The sequence below is a fragment of the Poecilia formosa genome, unplaced genomic scaffold, assembly GCF_000485575.1.
Source record: "Poecilia formosa unplaced genomic scaffold, Poecilia_formosa-5.1.2 Scaffold407, whole genome shotgun sequence".
NCBI classification, from domain to species: Eukaryota; Metazoa; Chordata; class Actinopteri; order Cyprinodontiformes; family Poeciliidae; genus Poecilia; species Poecilia formosa.
This window is the reverse complement of record NW_006800346.1, coordinates 370,767-395,271: the sequence shown is the minus strand read 5'-3', so window position 1 is coordinate 395,271 and position 24,505 is coordinate 370,767. Positions and strand designations below refer to the sequence as shown.

Genomic DNA, 24,505 nt, shown 5'->3' with positions numbered 1-24,505 from the left:
ATATATATATGTTTACAATTCAAAATGCTTTTAATCATACAAGTTTGACATCATTATATCCAAAAACCTAATTTCAGTGCTATAATAAGATTCATATCCTTACCTAATTTCACTTGGTCATATTTAAATATGCAGAGTTCAAGCCAATGTGTATAGATGTTGGCATTCCCACAGAGGACATAAAGCTGACACACTGTGGTGAGATTGTTGTCCATTTAACTTTAAATTTCTGCACTCGAGCATCTTTGGCTGTGCAGATTGGTGCAGTCTGAGCCAAAAAGTCAACGACATGAGCAGCAGAAGCGCTGACGGAAAAAGAAATCTGTATGAAATACAAGATTTCAACCCGGAGTCTGCTGGGAACGTTTGCAACTGTTGGCATGATAGTGCAATCAGTGGAAGGCCGTACAAATGTTTCCAGTGCCAAAGGTTTGCCTTGGAAACAGACTGTTTCTTCTCTGCTGAAAAAAGCAGCAGAACGTTTTTCTGATGAAAACATCGTCAACGACCAGGGGGGCTTTGAGAGAAAGTGATCCGCTTAGAGGAGGCAGTAATTCATCTGTTATAGCAGGAGACGTGTTGGTGCAAGTCAAAGTACTTGTTAAGTGACGTTTGGAAATGAGTATATTAGCTTTACTGCCTCAGAAAATGCACAATCTGCAGGTTTTGATTCCATCGCTTCATATGCTCTGAAAAAATGGGATTTGGAAGGACTTTGAATTTGCATAAATAAAATAAGCTAATGAAGACTCATGTTTATTTTATTTACATGATAGAATAAAGTACTATTTACTCAATAAGCAATACTAATGAAAAGACTCATTTATCTTGATTTAACATGAATTAGATTATTAACATAATTTGAATTTAGTTTTAGTACAGGAAATGATCAAAGCTATCAAAAGACAACAACCAAACATGATTGGACGATAATAAGAGGTCTTTAGAGTCTTAACCAATAAAATGCCAACCAACTTAATTTGAAGCTGTAATATGTAACTTTTATAAAAGCAAAATATTTTTTTACATATTTGTTAAGGCTGTCATAATGTTGTGACAGTATGTTATGAGACAGATTGAAAAACATTGAGCTCTTCTGCCTTCTCCCAGTGCTAACTAGAAACAACCAGTCAGAGCCAGGAGGAGAGTCTTAGCGCTGTCAGTCATCCTCCCTGTGGCGCTGCCCATCCTCTCACTCCCCCTTTTCTCTCTGCTACACTGTAGCTAGCATAGCCCGTTGTCAAAGCTAAAGCTACTTACCATAGCCACTGATGACGTCAGATTAATGGTCTTCCTGTTGGTTGTTTCTTTGCCACTAGCACATTTAGCAACTGGCATATGAGATTGATTGACAACGCTAAGACTTGCCTCCTGGCTCTGATTGGTTGTTTTTGTTCGGGAGCAGTGCATTTCTTCAGATGGCAATAGTAGCTCAAGAGGAAATAAATTATTCATAGATTATCTGTTTCAAAACGTCCTGTCACGACATGTTGACAGTTTTAACACGTATGTAAAAACGTTTTTTTTTTTTGTTTTTTTTATGAAAGTTACTTACTGCATCTTTAAGGAGATTGCAATTGACCGAGCAGTTTCTAGAACATTGTTTAGCCACTTCTGGCCCTGCAGGATGTGTGTTTCTGTCTAAAACTTTACTGGATAAAAAAAATTTGCAATTTAATATTTAAGCATTTCCTTAAAATACTCCATAATCTTCAAGGATTTCACTAAAAGGAGTTGTGTAAAAAAAAACCCATTCTTTATCCATTTCATAGAGTAGGCCTTGCCAAAGTGCTCGCACCCATTGAATATTTCATATTTTGATTCATTTTACATGTTAGACCAATACAAAGAATTACATGATTAATAGGAGCAGAAAAAATCTTTATTATATTTTTTTTTCTTCATTGTTCAGCTTTCCAGGCTCATGGTTTTTGTGTCTTGACTTTCTGTAAAGAAGAAATAAATATGTAAGAAAAATAAATGTAAACAGACCAAATCTTTTACTTTTAAGCAACACTGTAAAAAACACTTTAATGAACATTGCATTTGCGAAGACTTTATGACACGAATTGTGCAAATGTAAAGCTAATATGCAAGACCCAACTGTCTCAGACAGTGGTGCAACTTCAAAACTAAGCAAACTGGAAAAAAATCCAAGTCCTCTTGAACAAATATTTTCAATGTCTCTCAGCATGGTGAGATTTTGGAAACTTCAGTTTCTACTGAGATGTTTAAGAGCTGTGGCATGAAACAGAAACGAAACATTGTGTCCCGGGAAATTATTTTCTTGAGACAACCTTGAACTTTTGAGTCGGCCCACTCTGGTGAAGAGATATCCAAGACTTCTGCAACTAATATTTTAGGGCTTCAAGCCTTTGAAGTGATAGTTTTAATAAAATTCCGATGCACAAATAAAGTAAAAACCATCCCCGAAGAATCGATATCATTTACTAACTTTAAGTGTGAAGGAATAGAGTATAGAGTTGGTTTTACATACAGAAGAACAGTACATTCAGACAATAAACCAATAATGATAAATATCGCAATAGACATGTCATCAATAGCAATAGGTAATATATCTTGTATGATATTCAATAATTTCACTGATCGCCAATCCTGAACTGCACAGCATTCTGGGAGATGTAGGCAGAGGAAAGAGTTTAGCCAGTCAACCTCTCAAGGCCAGCTAAGCTAGGTCTGTGGCATGAGCTAACTCATTCATTGGTTACCTAGCAACAACTTGAGTAACTTGCGATTTAAAGTTTTGCCACCATGCCTCCTAACTGCGGAAAAATAAAAAAAATCAACAGTGTGAAAACTGATGATGAAGCAGGAAAGATCACCAGACTTTGTAGTATTTCATAAATTTAAAAGAAAAACTAACCAATAATCACTGATATCAACTGATATGAAACTCATATATCATTACATGTTTATCATCCAGCCCTATGCCACATTATTCAGATTTTTATAACACTATAACTGCTAATTGATCAGCTCTATCTTATGTGGTTTCGGTTACTGACAACTAACCACTTTCAAGACTCATTTCTAATTTCGCTAAAAAAAACGCCACAACCATTATGTTTTCAGCTTCATTTCTTAGAGCTCAGAATTTTCTCCGTTTTACCGTTTCTAGAGACATTAGTATAATGGAGGATTCCTACGTACCCCAAAGTGTTCCCAGGTACTGATTTCTTTGTAGAAGGCATCTCCTGGACAGGTTGTGCTCACCACATCTCTGTGCCCTTGCAGGGTGTAGGAAGACACTAGCCCACCTCTGTTTACTGCACAGGATGCCAGCTGATCTCTCACCAGACTCATGGCATGCTGAGACGGCAGATTGGTTTGGTAGTCCCCAATAAAGGACACGCCGTAGCCTTTAGAGTTCTGTCCGTAGGTGTGGGCTCCCTGGATGTCCCAGCCCCGGCCCTCGTAGATGTACCCGTCAGAGCCAGCAACAAAGCTTTAGAAGGATTTTATTGTAAGATTAGTTTGTACCTTTGGCATGCAGAAGTAATCTTATAATGCTGTGGAGTTTACCTATATCCAATGTCATCCCAGCCTCTGTCTTCTTGGTGGAAGCGCTGCATGGCTCGCATGTCCGCAGAGCATTTCTCAAAGGTCAAGCAAGGCTCGCTTGGTGTGTGGGTGTGATGAATGAACAAGAAGGGCAGAGGCAAGGAGAGGCTGGTGGGTGTTCCTCTGTACGGCTCAGCGCCCCACATACATCGAGAAATGATGGGTGGGCAATCTATGAAGACATAGAAGGCATTAAATGTTTATTTACAACATTCTTTTCTGTCCTTGAATTCTTTCAAATCTTTCAGTTCGTTGGTCTGATCTCATGCTTACCCATGTACATGTGAACAAACTCTTTTATTGCCATTTTCACCACAGCCCTCAGCTTCCTCTTAGTCTCCATTTTCATCTTTGGTTGTCCTGTTAGTCTTTGTTGCAGTTCCACGGTCGTCATTGTCTTTCTCATCAGGCGAGGAGGGAAGACCAAAAGTTTGAAGTTCTCCCTGCGACGTTGACTAATGAGACGTGGGGCACTGTCCATTCCCTCCCTGTCCAGTTGGTGGCTATAGTACTGCTTCAACAGACTGCTGAGCTTGAGAAGACAACTGGAATTGGCTGAAATCTCCGTCCCCAATATCATGCCGTCCATTCTTCCGTTGATCTGAGCTATGGTGAACAGATTTGGTTTGCTGGAGAGTGTGAAGACTTGAGGAGACGTTACGTTGTTCCAGCACCCATCAGGCCCGAGGTAATGTGTGCCTGAAGAATGACGTCTGAAAGAAACACCAAGATCTTTGGCGAGAGTGAGGTGGATGTGAGCTTGACGTTTAGTCTTGAGGATACCCGCTTCGATGCCCAACAGGAGCGGTGCGACGGTTACCGTGGTACCGTCTGGGGTCAGAACCACGCCTTCTTCTTTGAAGTCTTCCAGCACCCTGTGATGCACAGCCTTGCGAAAGTATTCTGAGAGGTTAGTAGGCATTTCAGAAGCAGCTTGAGCGTCTGGAAGGAAGTGTCGGATGAAGGCATCATTTAGGCCAGCTGCTCTGCGCAATCTCATCAACACAGTAGCTGGATCTGAGCCAGGATCCTCATCTTCTATCTGCTTTACAGCCCTGATGAAGTCTTCCATGTGGTATGAAAAGGAGGCTGGAGACAGAAACATTTCTTTCACATATTGAAATAAGCATCTTTTGATGACCAATATTGAGGTAATGGTAAAGCTGAAACTGAAGTTCTCTAAAGACGGATACATTTAGCTAGCAATGTCCCGGAGTAGCTTAACACCGGTGTGTGAAATGGCTACTTAGCTAATGTTAGCTTGTTGTTAAAGTCTTTTATCTCTTGTTCCAGAAACAGTTTTCTAATCATATTATCACTACAGCATATGCAATACAATTGGTCAAACTTTCCGATATAGTCTTTATGGGGGAAGGCAAATATTCTACTATTAGGACGAATTATTTTGACTGAAAAACACATTTTTTTAACATGTTTTTTAAGTTTTAACACTGGATACTGATAAAACTAAAAATGAATAAGTTAAATATCTATTCTGAGTTTTAAGACTGAAAGTGGTGTTCTTGACAAAAACTAAGATAAAGTATAATTTCCGGTAAAAATAGATGCTCTAAACGTGTTTTAAGTTTGAACACTGAATGCGAGATTTGGGCTAAAACAAAAGGTGTCATTTTTGTCCGTTCAACAAAGTGCCCAAGGGTCCAAAGAATAAAGTGTCCACAGAACAATTAGTTTTTTTGGACAAAGTACTTTATTTGGGCAGGACACATTATTCTTTGGATAAAAGTGTAATTTTCTGGTCAACTATGGCTATTCTGGCTCTAAAAACTAAAGGTGATTTGTTATTTTTGAAATAAATAAATTTTTTCAATAGCTTTAAATTGAAATAGTGGCTGTTACTCTTCAAAAAAAACTGAAATCTTAACATTGACTGTTTCTGCCTAAAGCCATTTCTGGTCAATGAAACTAAAGAACTAATTTACAGTAAGTTTCTTTAAAGTTCCACTTTTGGGCTGTCCATAATGAAACGAAATCTGACAGAAATCATTTTTCTGGGGGTCAGCAAAATGTACTTCCTCTGAGGGAAATAAGACCATTAACAAAAATATAAATGTAAATCATTGTCTAAAACTTCACATAAAAAAAATAGAGTTGGAATCTGGTCAGATGAGAATCCCAAGTCTTCAACAAAATGTTGAACATTTTATAATACTACTTATAAAAGTAAAGCTAAAAAAATACAAATATGTGTCCAAGCAATTAACAATAGACTCAGAAAAATTATAATTCTGACTTTGTTCAGGTGAAGGCTGGAAAACAATATTGGTTATTCCCAGCATTAGATTAAATAGTAGTAAACTTTTAGTTTCCGAATCAAAATCTGGATGAATAATATCTAGTCCCTTAGACGCCTAACACAACGTTAGAGCATTATAATGTTCCCAAATCATGTTATTTTTAAGCAAAACTGACCTTGAGTTTTGCAAAAAATAATTTCCACTACCTCAACACAATCAAAATGAAGTTTTCCTTCATTATGGATCAAGAAATAACGAATGAGCCAGAGAATGATTTTTTTATCACAAAACACTGTGTGTAAAAATGAAAAAATAAAATAAAATAAAAAGTGAGAAGAAACAGATAATGTTTACCTTCTGCATTCGTGCTGACCAGCAGAACCAGAAGAGCTAGGGTTAATTTGCACCAGCCTTTATCCATCTTGAGCTGTACACACTTTGAGGTCCAGGCTCCAAATGTGCACACCTTTGTTTCCCTCTCTTTTATAGATATTCCGCACGCGGAGTGTAGTTATGCAACAGCCGCGAGGGTACACTGCACTGTGTTTGCTTTTAATCAACCCGTGCCCAACTATATCATAAGCAATACGGGAAACGGTCACCTGTGAAATGAGCCACGGGCATTGTTCTCAACTGAGCGGTGAGGAAAACACACAGTTGTGTCCTCGCAACGTCCAGCGTCTGTCACAACGGACACGGACATTGAGAAATGTGCCGTTTCTGTAATAAATCTCAGTCTGTGTCATTAACGTGGCCACGCCACTGTATAAATTAGGGCCGCTCCTCTCTGAGGCAATAATGTTCGCTCTGGTTAATAATAATCGTTGGGGTGGGGGGAAATGCAAAGGTTGCCTGCAAAACTGAGGAAGTTCCAAAATCATAAATCACGTGTTCCGGTGTTATGGCTGATTTTTAATGTGCGCACTAATCAGATGTTCACTCCGCAGCACTGGGTGCAGAAAACCCAGAAGTTCCGCGTAGATTGTTAACGCACCGACTTGAGGAGGAGAAAGGGAAGTGTGACGTCGCCTGGTTGATATGTAAAGTCCGCTGCAGACAGACAGATAGACAGATGTCCGTTACCGTAACAACGTGAACATCACGACATGAACAAAGTGACTTTTATGAGAATGAGCTCAAAACATAAACATGTAGGGAAGTTTTATTGGTATTTTACGTGATAAACCAACACAAATTATTGTAAACTGGATTTAAAAAATATACAATTAAAAGAAATCCCCTTGCTAAGCTATAAGAAGTTAGTCTGCTACTGACCATATACTGCACATTTTAAAAGAAGATGCTCTGATTAGCTGAGACAAAATTTGGCCTACATGTAAAGCATGGTGGTGGCAGCGTCATGCTTGGGAAAGAGTTCACCTTCCAGCAGGACAACAATCCTAAACATAATGCTAGCTAAATACAGCTACAATAGGATGGCTGCGATACAACTGAGATGATAAAAGGGCTCAGTCAAAGTCCAGACATAAATCAAATGTGCAAAGCTGGCAGAGAGGCCACAAATGGAAAAATGGGGTTGAATGGACATACATGCCACACCTTTCAGATTTTTGGGGGTTTGTTTTAATAAAAAAAATACTGTTTTACTTGAGTAATATATAAAAACAAAAAATCGTTATATATATATTTTTTTCATTCGAATGAAAACGCAGAAGAAAATACTTAACCCAGTTGTAACATTTATGAAATACCTATTTTAAGCACTGGTTTGATCAGTTTTATGTTGGAAAAATATATATTTAGAAATGTTTCTCATGCCTGAATTTGTTATTTTATTATGTTATTTGTATATTTTTATTATTTTAGCTCGGATTTAAAACAACAAAATATGCATATAACTGTAAATGATTGGATGTCTGATTAATGTAATTTTAAATTAGATGTTATGGTCAGTTAATTAGCACATGATCTTACATTTATACTCTTACTTCAGTAGTTTCTTGGATGACTACTTTTTACTTTCAATGTGAAAGGACATTGAGGTAATGTGCTACATCTTTTGGAGAACAGGTTTTGGCTAAGGTATTCACCTCTGATCAATAAAAATAAAGCGCATCAAATCGTTTGGCTCCCGCACACTAGGTGGCGGAATACAGTTAAACTCTAATACGTCACAACAACAGAAAGAAGAAGAAAACGGGAATAAACCCCTCAACGTAGCTGTTTTAGCTTCTGTAAGGTGCGTTCATGTCCTTAAAACATTATTTACACTTAGCAGTTTGGAAAGCTAATGATGTATTTATACGTTTTTCGAGGAGTGTATGGTTTTAACTCTCGGATATATTTATAGTTAGAGGTGTTACTGGGCTACTGCTAGTAGCTAAGCTGCTAATACCTAGCACCGACCAGCGGTTAGATTTAGGTTAAACCATAGATTTAAGTCGAGTCGCTTTTTAACATTTTAAGTTATTTTGCGTCTAATTTGCAACTGAAACCCTAAAGTTGCCATATTTGTGGTGTTTTTTTTTTCTTTTTCCACTGTGAAAATGCTGTTACCTGTTCCTACAACCAGGGTACAAATGAACGAACATCCTGTTTGAATTCTTGGGGTTTACGTAGCAGGACAAAATACAATTAACCTGCTTTTTCTAGCTCTAGATTCTACTCGGTCATTATTGTTGATATGAAACAAAGCTAAAATTTAAAAGTTGTCTGCTGCGTTCAATAGCAGGCAACTTAGCTCGCGCTGCTCAGTAAAGAGCTTCAATGTTTTATTCAATTCAAAAGTAGTTATTGCTCTAAAAGAGAAACTAAGTGTTGTATTAACTCGTATTAATCAAGATTCTTCAGAGAGCTGCTGTAGATTCTCATGGTAGTGGGCAGAAATGATCTCCTGTAACAGTCTGTATTGCAGTGAATCTGAAAAAAGCCTTTGACTGAAGAGCCGAGTTAGTGAGAATTTCTGTAGATGACACTGGAAGACCAAAATAGAAACGTTTGACTATAATGTCAGCAGCCTAACAAAAACATGTCAGATAAGTTTTGACCTTTGATGAACCTCAGTTGGTCGCTGTCGTTGCTCTGCGGCTAAAAGAGACCTAAATGTTTGGATGCCGCCGTTCTCCAGCAGGAAATGGACACGCGGTTCACTCGGGGAAAGTCCACCATTCTGGAGCGACCGCTTAGCCGGCCCAAGACAGAAGTGAGTCTGAGCGCCTTCGCCTTGCTGTTCTCGGAGATGGTCCAGTACTGTCAGAGCCGCGTGTACTCGGTGACGGAGCTGCAGACGCGCCTCGCCGAGATGGGTCAGCGCGTGGGGGCCAGCATGCTGGACGTGCTGGTGCTGAGGGAGAAGAACGGGAAGAGGGAGACCAAAGTGCTCAACATGCTGCTCTTCATCAAGGTCAGCTGCTTTTTTAAAAGTCAGTTTGGATTGAATTAGTCGCAGTCTTGGGTGATAAATTTGATTTCAATGGTTTTTGACAATTTCATTTTTGGAAAATCTTTTTTTTATTTTTGTAATTTCCATCAATGCGCTCCTTGTGTTTCCATAGTTCTCAGTGATGTCATTACGCCTGGAGCTGCCGTCTTGTTTGACAACCATGTTTTAAAACTTCTGTTTATTTGGACTTTGTATTTATGCCAACTATATTTCCACAAAATATCAGGGTCAGGCTACAATTTTCTTCTTTAATTTTTATTCAGTTGTAATTGTTGGAGTATAAAGTATTAATATGAGAGTATTTATGAGAAAATTAACCAAAGATTAAAATGGCGAATGCTGAGCATCTGGTGAAGTTATACTTTAGCATAAGTTATACAGGTACTACTTAATCTTTTAACACATTGGCATCAAATTATCAGTCACAGGATCAAACAATCATACAAACAACTGAGTCTATTTTGAAGGAATAAATCCTGATAACTAAGCTTTTTCTCATCGTAACGACTTTTTTCTTGTAATTTTTAAAAAATGTTTTTTTCTTGTAAATGTCTCCTTTTGCTAATTTTATGACTATATTGTCCAAATTAAACTTAAAGATCCTTGACAAAAATAAAAGCTACTTTTTGAAAATATTTTCTGCCATTTGTAGTTATCGATTAAAAACTGGGTCTGGTGTGAGACCCAAGTTTTTCTTTTCTTTTCTTTTTTTTATAAGCCACATCACCCCACCCTAGTTTGTTGGTCTCTATAAGAATGAATCGGATTTCTCTGTCCCCTTCAGGTTAACGTGTGGAAGTCCTTATTTGGTAAGGAGGCCGACAAGCTGGAGCAGGCCAATGACGACGACAAGACCTATTACATCATAGAGAAAGACCCGCTCATCAACGCATACATCTCTGTGCCCAAAGAGAACAGCAGCTTGAACTGTGCGGCCTTCACGGCCGGCGTGGTGGAGGCCATCCTCACACACAGCGGCTTCCCCGCCAAGGTCACCGCTCACTGGCACAAGGGCACCACGCTGATGATAAAGTTTAATGAGTCGGTCATAGCCAGGGACAAGGCTCTGGATGGCAGATGAAGACTTATGAAACAGACCTGCAACGGTTCTGATCCAGGAAATACAACTGCCAGTGATCCTGGTGTACAGAGGTCCAAAGCTGACTAACTGATGTGATGTGAAGAGACGAAAAGAAGCGTTTTGTTGGTTTTGTGGATCATCTTTAGTGTGTTGTACTTATTGGCATGTGTGATTGTTTGCTTGTATTCTGAGTCTTATTAAACATAAAATAAATATTACAATGAATACTTTGTTGATTTTTTTAAGTCAGACATCAAATTTTAATAATGTGTTGTAAATACTTTTTTTCCTGTTTTTTCTGCTCCCCACATCATGCATTGCAGATATCTTAATTTATATTTATATTTAATCTCAATCAGTGTTTGGAACCAGTTGTCCCTTGATTGACCAGCATCAGTGATATTTTTTTCTTTGCAAATCAGTAAGTACTTTTAAAAAATTAAGAACTCCTAATATTTTTAGTTTAAAACGGCATTAATACTTTTTACTCAAAAAGTGCATGAAGTAAAAGTATTACATGTAAGTTAAGGGACATGTATGGACAAGGACAAACATGGAGATAAGTCATTTGTCCTGTCAGACTGTCAGCTCCCAGAACCACTCGCATAAAAAAAGACTCAAAAGCGCACACACACAGTCAGCGCAACCCTGCTGGACAGGTTAAAATGATCGTATCTTATGCACCAGGAAGGGCTTTAGAGGAACTGCAACAAATTTAACTTTATGTGCTGCAGTCTTTTGTGGTCATGTTATAATTTGACATGAGAAATAAGTGGAAATATGCTTGTTTTAGTTTCTTCCTGTTCACTTTTGTAAATTGACCTGAGTCCAGAAATATTTTCACTGAAATTTTGAGTTTCGACTTTTTGAAACTTAGAAAATTTCCAAAACTCAAAACTTTTCAACTTACGAAACTCGGACATTTTCAAGATTTTTAAAAAATTTTCTAGTAATTTTTGAGCTTACTCTCAAAATTTCAGATTTTTTTTCTTAAAATATTTCACTTTTGAAGCTCAGAAATATCCTTTTTTTTGCCAGAAAATTTCTGAAAAAATCTAATGTGCTTTTGCACTCTTATGTTGCAGATAGAACAACAGTGTCTGTTCATTATATCTGCATCATAAAAATACTACTACTACTAATAATAATAATAATAATAATAATAATATATTGTTCGGCTGAATAAACACATTTATCAAAACGTAAACAATAAATAGGCATGATCTCCATATTTATTATACCTGTGTCTGATCCTTCGTCCACCTCTTATTTTCCTCTGTGACGTAGCTGTGGTCACGTGGCTATCAGGAAGCTGCGGCGGTGTTTACCTTAGCACTGCGCCAGCGAGCATCCTCAGTTTGCAGTGAAATCAAACCCGATCTGAGGAGATGGGTCCGTCCTGTTCGCCGCCTCTCCGCTGGTACTGAGCTGTCCTGCCGCCTCCGTCAGCGCCATGGCGTCTTCGGGCTACACCTGCGTCCCTGACAGCCCCGCAGGTCGGTCCCGCTTCCCTCTCAGTCTTTATTCATGATCGTTTCTCTGCGTATTGGCTGCAGCCAAAAAATAAAAAAAATAAATAAATCCTTCGGGTTTTTATTCCATCTTTTGTTCGGCAGAGTGCTTTGTTTGTGTTTAGCTTGATGTATACTTGAGAACAGCCTGTACAGGTGGATAACATCTTAAAGGGACATTCTGTAGATTTAACGCCTTAGAGAAGTGTGGAGCATGGATCTACGTCATAGTCTGTCGCTGTGATCAGGTGTACTTTCAGTGGTTATACAGGGGTTTTTCTTTTACTCTAATATTCCGTTTATGTGTGTGTGCATATTACACATGTATCCGTGGTGTCTGAGAGCGTTCACACCCTTTCACTTTTTCTAAATTTTATGCGGTTGTATGTATTCTGAAGAAAGCAACAGGATATTTTATATTCTGAGTGGAAACATATTTTCATAGAGATATGAAAATATGTGGGCCAGGTTTTTTTTTAATGGAAGCTAAAAAGAAAAACAAAACAAAGCAAAACAATAAATAAAAAATAGTTTAATATATTAAGTGAGCCAAAGAGCATCTTGGAGCTCCAGAGACGCAGGTTCCAGTTCTACAGAGGCCCTGGTCCCTGTTGGCCCTTGTCTAGAACCGCCCATGTCGCAACCTTCAGTCTACATGGTATGTCTCTACAGACTCTCCACCTTTTTCAGAGTATTTTCTGCCATTCTTCTGAAAGCACGTCTTATCAAGAAACACATTATGGTCTAATAAGACAAAGACTGAGTTATTTTGCCAGATGTTTAGAGGAGTTCAAAGCTAATGCACACTGTAAGAACTTTGAGGCACGGTGGTGGCAGCAGTATTCTAAGGGTCTGTTTTGCTGACTCAACGTAATACCTTAAAATTCTTCAATTCTTCTTTTGTTTTCCTTAGAAAAACAGAAACTGCTGTCCTCCAAGTCCGGCTATGGATCCCAGGATGTGCTCGGATGTGCCAGTCTGGCGGACTCCCAGTTCCGCGGTCAGCCACAGGATGAAGACGAGGAGGAAGAGGCTCTGAGGAGGAAACTCAAGTACTTCTTCATGAGCCCTTGTGACAAGTACCACGCCAAGGGGCGCAAGCCTTTCAAACTGGGGCTGCAGCTGCTAAAGATCATCATCGTGACCGTGCAGGTAGATGCAGTGGTGAGCAGAAGGGGTGGACCGATGAATCGGCCCCGACTTCCCTAATTTTGGGAGATTGACCATGTGAAACCGATCCCATCTACCTCCACAAATCAATAGTCACCCCACTTTCGCCAATTTGATGCTATATTTAGTGATTTTTCAGACAAAAAAAAAATTGGTTTTGGTCAAAATGTGCACATCAGGGTTTTTACACATCAGCCAGAAAAATGCAGTCGGTGCACCCCCTCGTCCTCAGGTGGCCCGTTCGGTGACGTCGCTGTGTAATCTCTCTCCAGTCTGTCGTAGCCAACGGTGTCTTCCCTTTGCCTCCGCCTCCCAGTTGGTGCTGTTCGGTCTGAGCAACCAGATGGTCGTGACATTCAAGGAGGAAAACACAGCGGCGTTCAAGCACCTGTTCCTGAAGGGTTACCAGGACAACCGTCCTCAGGCCGTCCACACACAGTTGGAGCTGTACAGCCGCATCGGCTTCGTCGTAGAGCAGGTGGCCCAGACGCTCCCAGGGTGGAAATTTACAGTGCCTTTCAAAAGTGTTGACACCTCAAACGTCAAAGATTTTTACTGAGGTTTTTATCAGATAAACCAACACAAAGCTGTGCTTTCTGCCACTTATCTAAATGTTACATTTTGCAGTTGTGATCTACAGTGTTTAGATCTAGAGGTCAGAATGTCCAACCTGACAAACTTCTGAGGGCCGTTGGGGTGTGAATACTTTTAAAAACTGAATGCAGATTCGGCGTCAGATTCCTGGTGTTAAATTCTGCTGCGCTTTTCCGCTTTTCTTCTCCACTGACAGTACATGGCTCTACCTCAGATCGCACTGGGCCGGTACGCATATGTGAAGGGCGTGGGCGCGAATGGGAGCGCTCTCTCCCTTTGCCAGAGGTACTTCAAGACGGGCACCATCGACCCCGTCAACGACACGTTTGACATCGACCCCCATGTCGTTACAGGTGGGAGCAGTTTTCTCTTTTTGTAGGCAGCACTATTGAAAATAATAAAAGATAAAAAGGCTAGGTCCAAGCTCAAAAAGATTTCAAAGACCGGTTCAAGGCCAGGCAATTTAGATCCCCAGCCAGTTGCCTGATAACCTATTAGAGTACATGCAAAGTGCAACGTTTCTCATTCATTTTACAGAAATTACAGCACATATAGCAGGACAAGCTGTGTGGATGCAACAAAACCTCATCCTCCATTCCTGTAGTTTACACCAAGTCAATATTTCCATGGCGCTTGTGGAAATCTTTTCTCTGTGTCACATGACACTCTGCAGCTCTGCCCTACTTTTACAAGACTTGTGTGCTCTTGGCATAAACGCATGAGCATGGTTGTTTTCCACATATTTGCAGCAAACCAGGTGTCTTCTTGGGAATGGTGCTATTTGCACACATCTGCTGATTCTGCAGTCATTGCCAGACCAAGGTTTGGTTATTAAAATAGCAAGGTGAATGGAAATAAAAGTCCGGCTCCAAGTGGGTGACTGTGCGCTCAAAAGCTTTAGGGAAGTGCAGAAATTTCATGTTGGCTTCATGTGATGTGGAAAAAAAAACCTGACGCCTGTATTGCTTTCAAATGGGACTTCCTCATTCAGTTTTTTCGGTTCTTTCACGGCTATTTTCTGATGTCGTTTTCCAGATTGCATCGGCCTCGATCCGGTCCCCGACAGTCCTGTGACGAGAAACGCCGACTACAAGAATTTCACCCTCCAGTTTTACAAGTTAGATGATGTATTTTTTGTTTTGTTTTTTTTCTCTCCCTGCTTAACATTATAATTTCCCTCCCGGAGCTCTAATTGTGCACCTCTTAGAAAATATCAGTATTTCTGTCCTTATGAGTTTATTTACTTTTTTTTTTTGTCACACTTTGATGTTTCAGATCATCAGACAGACATTTTACATCAAAGATAATCTGAGTAAATACAAAAGGCTGTTTCCAAAGGATGTTTTTATTTATTTTGAAAAAAACCCAAAACATATTAATCCAGATTTTTGACACAGTCACTCCATTTTCTTTCCTTTTTCTTTTCTGATAACTTTGACGTTAGAGTTCAGGTTGGTTCGGATCACATTTGTCTCTCAGCACATAACATAACCATTTAAAAACTGCCTTTTTAATTTACCGAAGTTGATTTTGTCTGGTGATAAATGTGATAAAACAGAAGAGACGTGCTTCTCTGCTCGTTTCCCCTTCAGGCTGATCAACGTCACGGTTGATTTCCAGCTGAAGGCCATCAACATTCAGACAATAATCAATAACGAAATCCCCGACTGCTACACCTTCGCCATCACGGTGAGCTTCGTTTTCCAGTTGTTTCTTTTCAGCTACTTTAACCCTGAAATGATTAATTATGAAACGTTTTCTTGTTTTGTCTTGCTTTATTCTTTTTTTTTTTTTTTTACTTCGGTCTTACGCAGAAGGAAATCTTACAGAAAAATCTTCAGAAAAGCAGCTGGAGAGAGAAAAAGCTTAGAGTTTGTAAAGCTTCTTAGCAGCTCCCATGTTGCTAAACGCCTGCTGGCTGATGAACTAAACCACACCGGTGCTGATGCTTGACATGTACGGAAGAGGATTAGTGCCACTAAGCTTAGTTTCTTCTCAAAAATCTGAGGAAAAAAAAGTCCAGAATAAGACTTTAATATCAGATTTCAGACTTTAATGCAGATGGACACTTGAAATGAAACAAAACTAACTTGCAAGTAACTTTTCAGTAAGATACTGACTAATTATTTAAGGCAATAATTCCTTAATATTGATTAAAAATTTCTAGTTCCACATTTTTTCCAGTGTTACAAGTAAAATGTTATAAGTGAAAAAGTTACTTGTAAGTTAATTTTGTCTTATTTCAAGTGTGCTAAGATATTTAGACTAGAAACTAGAACAGCAATGGCAACATTTAGTGTTTTTTGTAGTGTGTGTTTACCAGTGTTCCCCTGATAAAGACGTTTAAGCTGAAGCTGAAGTTCCCAAAAGTCTCGGCTGAACAAAGAGAAATGTGACGGGAACATTTGGTCCAGCCAGGAAGAGCTGCGACCCGCTAATGAGCGAAGCGTTTCCTGTTAGACTCACCCGGTTCTCACTGTGCTCTCAGATCGTCTTCGACAACAAAGCTCACAGCGGCAAAATCAAGATCCTCCTCCAGAACCAGGCCTCCATAAAGGAGTGTAAAGACACAAACGTGTCCGGACACGGTGAGTCACGGTGGAAACGTTTTCCAAAGTTTCAATAAAAGGGCTTTAATTCGACTGATTTCTCTCCTCCCCCGGTCAGCGGAGAGCTACGCCAGAGAGTTCTTCGACGTGGTGGTGGCGATCGTCTGCCTGCTGTCGCTGCTGCTCTGCGGCCGCTCCATCCTCAGAGGAATCCTCCTTCAGCACGTAGGAAACAGAAACAACTCTTCTCTACTTTCCTTTATCCTCTCACTCAGCTCCTTCAGACTAGCCAGCAGCAATTAGCAAACACAAGGTGGAACTGGGCTTCTTCTGAGCTCGTTATAGGAGCTACTTCTCAGTGAAACGCCGGTAGAGACGTTGTTAAGCCACGTTGTGATGACTTCCTGAAGGTGGAGTTTCAGAAAGAGCAGGAGCTTCTTAAAGAGACAGAGGCCCAATTTCAAGGGATCAAATTACAAAGTTAAACTTCGTTAAAGCCATACCTGATATATGTAGCATTTTCATAACAACTGAAGGTAACACAGAGACTTGATTCTGCTGTAAAATGGCACTGTGTGCAGCAGATAGATGAAGCTTTAGATCACTTGAAAAACGTGTAAATGGAATGTAAATGGAAAGCTGCTGCTGTTGCTGTCGCTTGAAAACAAGCGCAGACAGCTTCTGCTCAACCGTGTCATCAGTATCTGATTGTGTTCCCTCTCCCGGAACAGGAATACGTTCAGTTTTTCAATCACAAACTGGAGCGCACGGTCAGCTGGGGGGACAGGATGGAGTTCATCAACGGCTGGTACATCCTGCTCATCATCAGCGACTTGTTCACCATCGTCGGCAGCTTCATCAAGATCGGGATAGAGTCCAAGGTGGGTTCAGCGTGCCGTCAGCAACGCTCCAGGTTCCTGCATGGTCTGGGAACATGTGGAGTTTGGAAAAATATGATCTTTCTTCCTCTCTTGCCTTCATTATTTCTTACTGTTTCTTCTTTTTTCCTTTCTTTCTTTATCTCTCATTCTCTTTTTAAAATTTCCCTTCTAATTCTTTTTTAAATATCTTTCTTTGTAAAACCTTTCTTTTTTAATCTTTCTTTCTGAATCTTTCTAAATATTTTTTTTTCTTGTTTCTGAACCTTTCTTTCTAAATCTCTTTCTAAATCTTTGTAAATATTTTTTTATTAGATCTTTCTGAATCCTTCTTTTTAAAATCCTTCTTTTTTAAAATATTTCTATGTTTCTCTCTCATAAAACGGCTACAAAACTGAGAAATCCTGAATTTTGAGTCTGGAAATTGTGAAGGAATCCTAACGGATCACTTTCCCCCCTGCGCATGATGTGTAAAAAAAAAAGAAGAAAAAAAAAACGAAAAATCACGTCTTGCTACAGTAGAAATTCGTCCAAACCGAATGACATCTGTACTTATTTCCTGACTAACTGCGACGTGTCACGTTTCAGACTCTGTCGTCGTACGACGTGTGTGGGATCCTGCTGGGAACGTCCACTCTGCTGGTGTGGGTGGGAGTCATCCGCTACTTCAGTTTCTTCCAGAAATACAACGTAATCGCACGTTTTCTTCTACAAGAACAGCACACCGTGTCTTTTCTGTGTGTTGGATGTTTATTAAGTCGCTGTATCTCTTCACACAGATCCTGATTGTGACTCTTAGAGCTGCTTTTCCCAGCGTCATCCGCTTCTGCTGCTGTGTGGCTGTGATTTATTTGGGATACTGCTTCTGTGGATGGATTGTTCTGGGCCCCTACCATGTCAAGGTACACAGCTCACACTCTGCAGTCACTAGTTTATTCTAACAGTATTTTGATGATGAGTATCAATTCGTTATTGCGTAGTGATTCGCTCGGCGTGTGGTTTGATGAGTTTGTTTTTTTTTTTTCTTTTGAAGCAGGCCAGCAGGCAGAAACTCGTCGTTCTTAATATTTCATCCCTAGTGTACGGTATTTGTTGTATCGTTAATTGTTTATCGTAAAAAAATAAAATTCTGGTCATGATAAGATTTTCGATTTTATTGTCGCAATTTTTATCGTTATCACAATAGTTCTACAAAATATAGTGATATAACTCTAAGTCCGTATCGCCCTCGTGTAGTCGTGCCGTTCCGCTTTAGAGTTTCTGTTTCATGCTTCCAGGTTGTAAAACCTACTGAAAGTTGCTGTTTACGGTGGACTGTCGGTGGATTGTGTGTGTGCAGTTTCGCTCCCTGTCCATGGTGTCAGAGTGTCTGTTCTCCCTCATCAACGGCGACGACATGTTTGTGACGTTCGCCGAGATGGAGCAGAGCGGCACGCTGGTGTGGGTCTTCAGCCAAGTCTACCTCTACACCTTCATCTCCCTGTTCATCTACATGGTGCTGTCGCTCTTCATTGCGCTCATCACCGGAGCCTACGACACCATCATGGTACCTACAGCTTTGGTTTGAGCCACACCCACGGCTGCGAACGGAAATGTTGGGGTTTTCTTTCCACCTTCAGCCTCCTTCTCTTCCCCGCAGGCCCAAACGAGGGAGCAGGTTCCGGAGACGGAGCTGCACGCGTTCATCGCTCAGTGCACAGACACGCCCAGTTCCGGCAAGTTCCGCGGGCCGGACGGGTCATCGTGCTCCTTCCTCTGCTGCTGCGACTAGTGAGGAGGACGACAAAATGGATACATGCACATGCACAAAAAAAAGAGGAGTAAGTGACATCTGCGTCAAAAAGCAAAACACTATTACATTTTTTTTTTAATCTTCAAAGACCCACATTGCCTCTGCGCTGACAGCTGCACTCCTTTCTCCAGACGCTCAGGAGGGATGCTGGAGGCTGGTGGAGCGAACCAGCTGACCTTGGGCCGCTTTTGTCCTTTGGTGCCAGCATTCCAGTTTTGCATTTAAATTCGTTCGGCACGGTCCAATTAACCTGCCTCAGTTTTTGTACTGTATGAACAATCTGCTGCCTTTCACTGAGTCTTTTAGGCCTTAGATTGCCAGACCCGTAGCGCCGGGAAACAAAAATTAATTGCTTAAGACTGGAAATGGGGTTTATCAAGTGGAATCAGGGCAACTCTTTGCTTGGTTCATTAATAAAATCCGGTTTGCTGACTGGTGAGAAAAGAGCAAAGAGAAACACCGTACACAGTGACACAGTGACACACCCTGAGGCATTCTTGTCTGTTACACTTGGTTGCTATTAGTTAGCTAACCAGGCTATATTTTGAGTCAGGCAAATGGTTGTATTTATTTGTTTTTTTAATTAAAAATATAACATTTTACAGCATATCCACTGTGAACAACCTCAATCAGTGAGACATTGAATATCAAAAGTAAACAATTCTAGCATTCAATAACATAGAAGCTTTTATTTTAAGCTAATTTGCTCTCAGCATCAACCTTGGTAAACATTAGCTAGCAGTTAGCATGTTAGTAACTTGAATGATTCAATGACTATTTTATTCTCTTTTTTCTTTGTTCATTTGTTACTTTAAAGGGACAGAGAACATGTTACTGTGTTTAAGTCAGTTTTGGACAGATTTTTGTTTTGGGTGAATGTTTGTGGAAGTTTTATAGATTGTTTTATGTTTCTGAGTAAGAAGACCTGAACCGACTTGTACTTGATTTCGACCCTATTTTAAAAAAATAAATACATTTTAAAAGCTGTAGATTAAACCTACAAAAGGAAAAATCTATTGCAGCACTTTTAAAATTGATCTTTATTACGCTGTAACATATAAAAAAAATTATTTAAGCTAGTTTGCGATCTCATGGCGTTAACCTTTGCTAACATTAGCTAGCATTTTAAAATGTGCTTATTCTGTGAAATTTTTGCATTCAGTCTTATTCTTTTTGCTCATTTTGTTGCACTTTTAGGAAAAAAAATGTTTCCTCTCAACTCAGTTTGTGTCCAAATCTGTATTTTTTCCATGTTGAGATTTAACATAGGCAGTTTTGATTATTCTGTTCGTTGTTTTATAGTTAACTTGACAAAGTGTGATAGCTGGTTATTTCATCTATAAATGAAATGCACTCCTTTGTATGCCTTTAAAAACATTGTTTATGGAAACTTTTGAAAGTGTACTAATCATTCCAGGATTTTTTTTACTTCTTTTCTGTCATTTGTGGTTTTTATTGCTTTTTGTTTTGCACTTTAATTTAAATACATAAACATTTGTACAATTACAAAAGTAATGATTGCAGTTAATTTATTTGCACAGATATAGTATTGTAAAGTAATATTACTATGTGCAAATTAACTATGTGCCACTTAATTTGGCACATGGTTATGAACAACAGAGCAAAGCATTGTAAATGTAATGCGTCAGCCAGTCTGTGTTTAGTTATAGGAAGGCGTCCTGATTCTGCTGTGGTTTAATGTTGGCAGCCATTCCTCACTGTGTTTGTTAGCATGTACTTCTGCATTTTTCATTATTACCTCAATTTTAGAAGAGACAATTGCAAAAAGGGAAGCACTTAGCATGGAGCATTTTACACCGTCCAACTCAGTTTTCTGTGCTGATGCTGTCTTAATGATGAGCACACATTTCAGTTAAATAAACCGAAAAAAGGCTGTGGATTGCTGTTATTTGCCTTTTATTTACCGTTTCAATGACAATTCCACATATTTTTGAAAGAGTTGTTATTATAGAGCTTTAACCTCAATGCTAGGCGAGTTTCAGAGCTTAAAAGATGTAGAGGTTGTTCTCATTGGTGGCACCATCATAAGTTTAGGCATCAGCTTCTTAAAAGGCTAAATACGACACAAATTAGCTGTAGTGTTTATGCTAACAACTATTAGCATCAGGGACGCAACTTTGTACTTTCTGAGGTACATGCAGATACATTATAGGCGTGTCACTGCTACAGATCACATTGTTAACACATGCACAAACCTCTGTCATGTACAGAACATTTTGACTATATAAATAATTTTCATGTTATTGTTTTGGCACCTCCCTCTGTGAATAACTGTTAAGTAGCTTACAAGCTAAAAACTCTGTATTTTATCAATCCAAACAATGCACATCTATTTTTTTGTGGTAAAAAGATTAAGTAACAGTCTGGCAGAAGTGCAACAAAATCTTATTCCCGTTTTGATCACTTTAAACTCATGGCAGCCATATTGGATTATGTGGAAACATTACATTTACCACTTAGAATTCAGAAGAATTAAAGAGGCTTTTATTTATTTTTGCAATCGGTAAATGTTTTATGTTCAACGCACAGAACTCATGCTTTTTTCTGAGCTTTTTTTTTTTTTCAGATCATATGTCTGAAAAAAATGAAAATAAACACAAAGCGGAAATAAGAGCTGACAGTTGAAAAAGGATGTTTTGCTGCTTTAGGCTTTAATGCACAACACATTGGGCACCTAAGACAGAAGTAGGAATAGTCAAGTATCCACCTTTAATATGAATTTATGAGGCAAAGATTTTAAACAGCAAGTGAGGAGGAGGACGTCTGGAGAAATGTTCTCTGAGAGCAGTAGCTAGGAGACGAAGTAAACCCAGTCTGTTTCCCCAGTCTGCCTGTAACTCACATCAGTGGCTAATGACTACTTTCAACAAAACTGTAAATGTAACTCAAAACATTAAATTCCGTCAGCATTACACCATTTCTGCTTTAGTTTTGAGCTCATTGTGACAGGGCATCTTTTTGTATTACTGACAACAGCGGCTTTAATTTCTGGATTAGCCCGAAATTAAAAACCGCAACGTTTTTGCCGTTGGTTGAAAGAGTTGCTGCTCTGCATCAACACCCCTGTTTCAGTCTGAATGAAAGCTCCTGGAAAACAAGTTCAAGGTTAAAAAAAAGAACATTACTAGACTTATAGTTAAAACCTAACTAACAACATGCTATCATCCATATTTGGAAGCGCTTCCTGTTTTAGTGGGTCCACCTGATTCAAAAAGCCCTACATTTGAAAAGTCTGCTCTGTCTAAACCCACGAGGTTTTGGGGGACCCAATAGTGTTGTTGCTAGATCTCCTAGCAACAACAATATTCACTTATACCTCAGGCTCCGTCCATCATTTTAAACTGTTTATTCTCAATTTTTAATAGACAGAAATGTTAAATAACTATCGAATACTGAAAGCTGAGGTTGTTCTGGAAAAAAGAGCAAAAATTCAGACTCATTGCACATTTTTTGAGAATTTTACAGCCATAAAATCAGAAAAATACCAGGCGCCCCAGTTACAATTATGGTCTTAAGAGGGTTAACTGTAGTCCAGTTCTTAGTTTTGTATTGTCATGTTCCTTGTACTTTGTTAGTACAGTTAGTCACCACTAGAGGGGGGAAGCGTGCTCTTTCTCCTACAAGCAAACCAAACCCAGGAAATCAAAATGAGAGGCAATAAAGAAATGACAGGAAGCAGCGGGGTGAAAAAAAAACCCAAAGGCACTTTCCAAAGGAGGCCTGGTAAAAGATTAGCCACATTAAAAAATAAATAATGTATCAGAAAAGTGCTTGACCTTCAAATCTACTGTGTAAATGGAAGTACAGGTCAGCTGCTTCAGCAGAAAAAGAAGAAAAACAACGCACCTAGGTATTGTTCAGATGGAACAGACATCAAGGCAGTCACTCCCTAATGTGCTGGAGTGGTATCGCTGACCAATAAGCGCAGAATGTTGATGCATTATTCAGCAGAGGAAGGTACCGGAGCTGATGAAGCGGCACTTACGGCGACAGGTAACGGGCTGGACTGATGACGTCAGCTTTCAAAGCTGGTTAACGCCATCTTTGAAAAAATAAAATAAAATAAAATCTTGCAGAAAGAAACAGATTCAGGAATGTTATCTGTAGGGTGGCGTTTGTAAAGTTACACTTTAAAACATTTATTTAGCCTGCTATAGAGAAAAGAAATCATTTTTCAGTCATATTTTCTCCATGTTATTCATTCATTTATAAATGCTAAAGTTGCAGACTAAATACTTAATTCACAAACTAAATATTTAGTTCCAAGCTAAATATTTAGCCCCAAATGAAATATGTATTTTTCTAACTAAGATTTTAGTTAAAGATAATTATTTTTCCACCTAAACATTTAATTTTCAAACAAAATATTTAGCTAACTAAATATTTAGTTTAAAAAATGATTTTTCCACCTAAACATTTAATTTTCGAACAAACTATTTAATTTGAGAGCTAAATGTATCGTTTATAAGCTAAATCTTTTTGCTTGTGAATTAAATATTTAGTTTGGGACTCTAATAGTGATTCATGTATGAATAACATGGTGAAAATGTGACTGAAAAATGAACACCCACATTTTTTTTTATTTTTTTTTTGCTCTACTACAGGCTGAATAAACTTTACAAACGACACCCTTTGGGTAAAACATATTTACGATAAAGTCTCCATTGTTGTCAGTGAGCATCGTTTGACCCACATGCTGCAGTAGGGAGAGCCAGAGGGCATGATTAAAGTCCATTAATTAGACGTTTGTTGCCTTCTTTTGTTCACACGTTGCTTGTCAGGGAGTGTGGAAACATCCTGCATGCTAATGATATGCGGTGTTTGGCGCATGGGGTTCTTCAGGGAATCCATGCTGCGTGCAGAGAGCAGCGGCAGCTGCACCGGCATGTGCTAACCTGCGCCAGCCAGCTCGCTATTCGTACACACACACGCACACACACACGCACCGGATTTCTAATATAATGCTCGACTTGGAGTGTGAACGGCTGCGTGTGCAGATGCCTCCTCGTGCTCTCGGAGGCCACTTGTGGTAATGATCCAGGGTGTCTGATGAGATGGGTGTGTCTCCGGGAGATTCAGGCCTGTGTGCAATGTGACTCTTCATGCCGGAATAAATGAAACCCAAGGAGAGCGTGCCTGTATCTGTATCTGTATCTGCTGCTGGTTAAATAACTAATGTGTGGAGCAAAACTGGAGGCCAGGTTTTCAGGGTTGACTGAAAGCAAAGGCCCCAGTTTTTCTTTTTTTTAAATTTCTGTATGTGTTTGTGTGTGTGTGTGTGTGTGTGTGTGCGTGTGTGTTGTGGCCACCCTAGCTGGACTCCGAGCAATGTAGAAAAAAAACCAATGAGATAAATAACACGGGAACTGCACGCCGGGTATAGTGCCCTGCCCCTTCCTGTCTCCACTGCCGCCATAACCACCGCCTGTGTGGCGAAAAAAAAAAGAGAGAACAAACACCACCTTCCTCTCTTTGTTGCTCCCGGTTGCCTGTGCCAATATGTCCATCAGTCTCTAGTGAGCAGGCACTGAACGGCCCAGTTCACACCTTCTTCCCTCTCAGCTTCCATTACTTGCACACACACCTGCACGCACGCACAAAGAGGACTTCCCTTTGACCTCTACAACAGTTCAGCTAGCTATATTTAGTGCCTTGTTGAAATATAC

At 39.5% G+C, this 24,505-nt stretch overlaps 3 protein-coding genes and 1 long non-coding RNA gene across 7 annotated transcripts; 2 read left to right on the top strand and 2 right to left on the bottom strand.

Moving 5' to 3' along the window:
• Positions 1 to 1,864: 1,864 nt before the first annotated feature.
• LOC103154955 (N-acetylmuramoyl-L-alanine amidase-like) lies at positions 1,865 to 6,950 on the bottom strand. Its single transcript, XM_007576446.2, has 5 exons — positions 6,195 to 6,950; positions 3,856 to 4,671; positions 3,544 to 3,754; positions 3,172 to 3,466; positions 1,865 to 1,946 (listed from the first exon to the last, which is right to left on the bottom strand). Exons 1-5 carry the CDS (start codon positions 6,259 to 6,261, stop codon positions 1,923 to 1,925), a joined length of 1,413 nt encoding a protein of 470 aa, XP_007576508.1. The 5' UTR covers positions 6,262 to 6,950; the 3' UTR covers positions 1,865 to 1,922.
• A 978-nt stretch (positions 6,951 to 7,928) lies between these two features.
• trappc5 (trafficking protein particle complex subunit 5) lies at positions 7,929 to 10,549 on the top strand. Of its 2 annotated transcripts, none has more exons than XM_007576449.2 (3): positions 7,929 to 8,040; positions 8,929 to 9,204; positions 10,028 to 10,549. In XM_007576449.2, the coding sequence occupies exons 2-3, from the start codon at positions 8,935 to 8,937 to the stop codon at positions 10,322 to 10,324; spliced, it is 567 nt and encodes a 188-aa protein (XP_007576511.1). In that variant the 5' UTR covers positions 7,929 to 8,040; positions 8,929 to 8,934; the 3' UTR covers positions 10,325 to 10,549. The 2 variants fall into 2 exon arrangements, with proteins under 2 accessions (XP_007576511.1, XP_007576512.1); XM_007576450.2 differs by having other exon boundaries at positions 7,935 to 8,040; positions 8,932 to 9,204.
• Positions 10,550 to 11,599: 1,050 nt separating this feature from the next.
• On the top strand, positions 11,600 to 19,811 carry mcoln1b (mucolipin TRP cation channel 1b). 3 transcript variants are annotated; one of them, XM_007576445.2, is made up of 14 exons: positions 11,600 to 11,820; positions 12,749 to 12,987; positions 13,322 to 13,483; positions 13,796 to 13,952; positions 14,635 to 14,716; positions 15,192 to 15,288; positions 16,088 to 16,187; positions 16,267 to 16,373; positions 16,880 to 17,029; positions 17,615 to 17,716; positions 17,806 to 17,928; positions 18,366 to 18,572; positions 18,666 to 18,846; positions 18,950 to 19,811. In XM_007576445.2, exons 1-13 carry the CDS (start codon positions 11,778 to 11,780, stop codon positions 18,795 to 18,797), a joined length of 1,701 nt encoding a protein of 566 aa, XP_007576507.1. In that variant the 5' UTR covers positions 11,600 to 11,777; the 3' UTR covers positions 18,798 to 18,846; positions 18,950 to 19,811. The 3 variants fall into 3 exon arrangements, with proteins under 3 accessions (XP_007576507.1, XP_016518670.1, XP_016518669.1); XM_016663184.1 differs by having other exon boundaries at positions 18,932 to 19,811; XM_016663183.1 differs by having other exon boundaries at positions 18,666 to 19,811.
• Positions 19,404 to 22,997, bottom strand: LOC107833558 (uncharacterized). Its single transcript, XR_001659320.1, has 2 exons — positions 22,365 to 22,997; positions 19,404 to 22,180 (listed from the first exon to the last, which is right to left on the bottom strand). It is a non-coding gene; the product is annotated as an uncharacterized LOC107833558 (long non-coding RNA).
• Between the last annotated feature and the right edge of the window lie 1,508 nt (positions 22,998 to 24,505).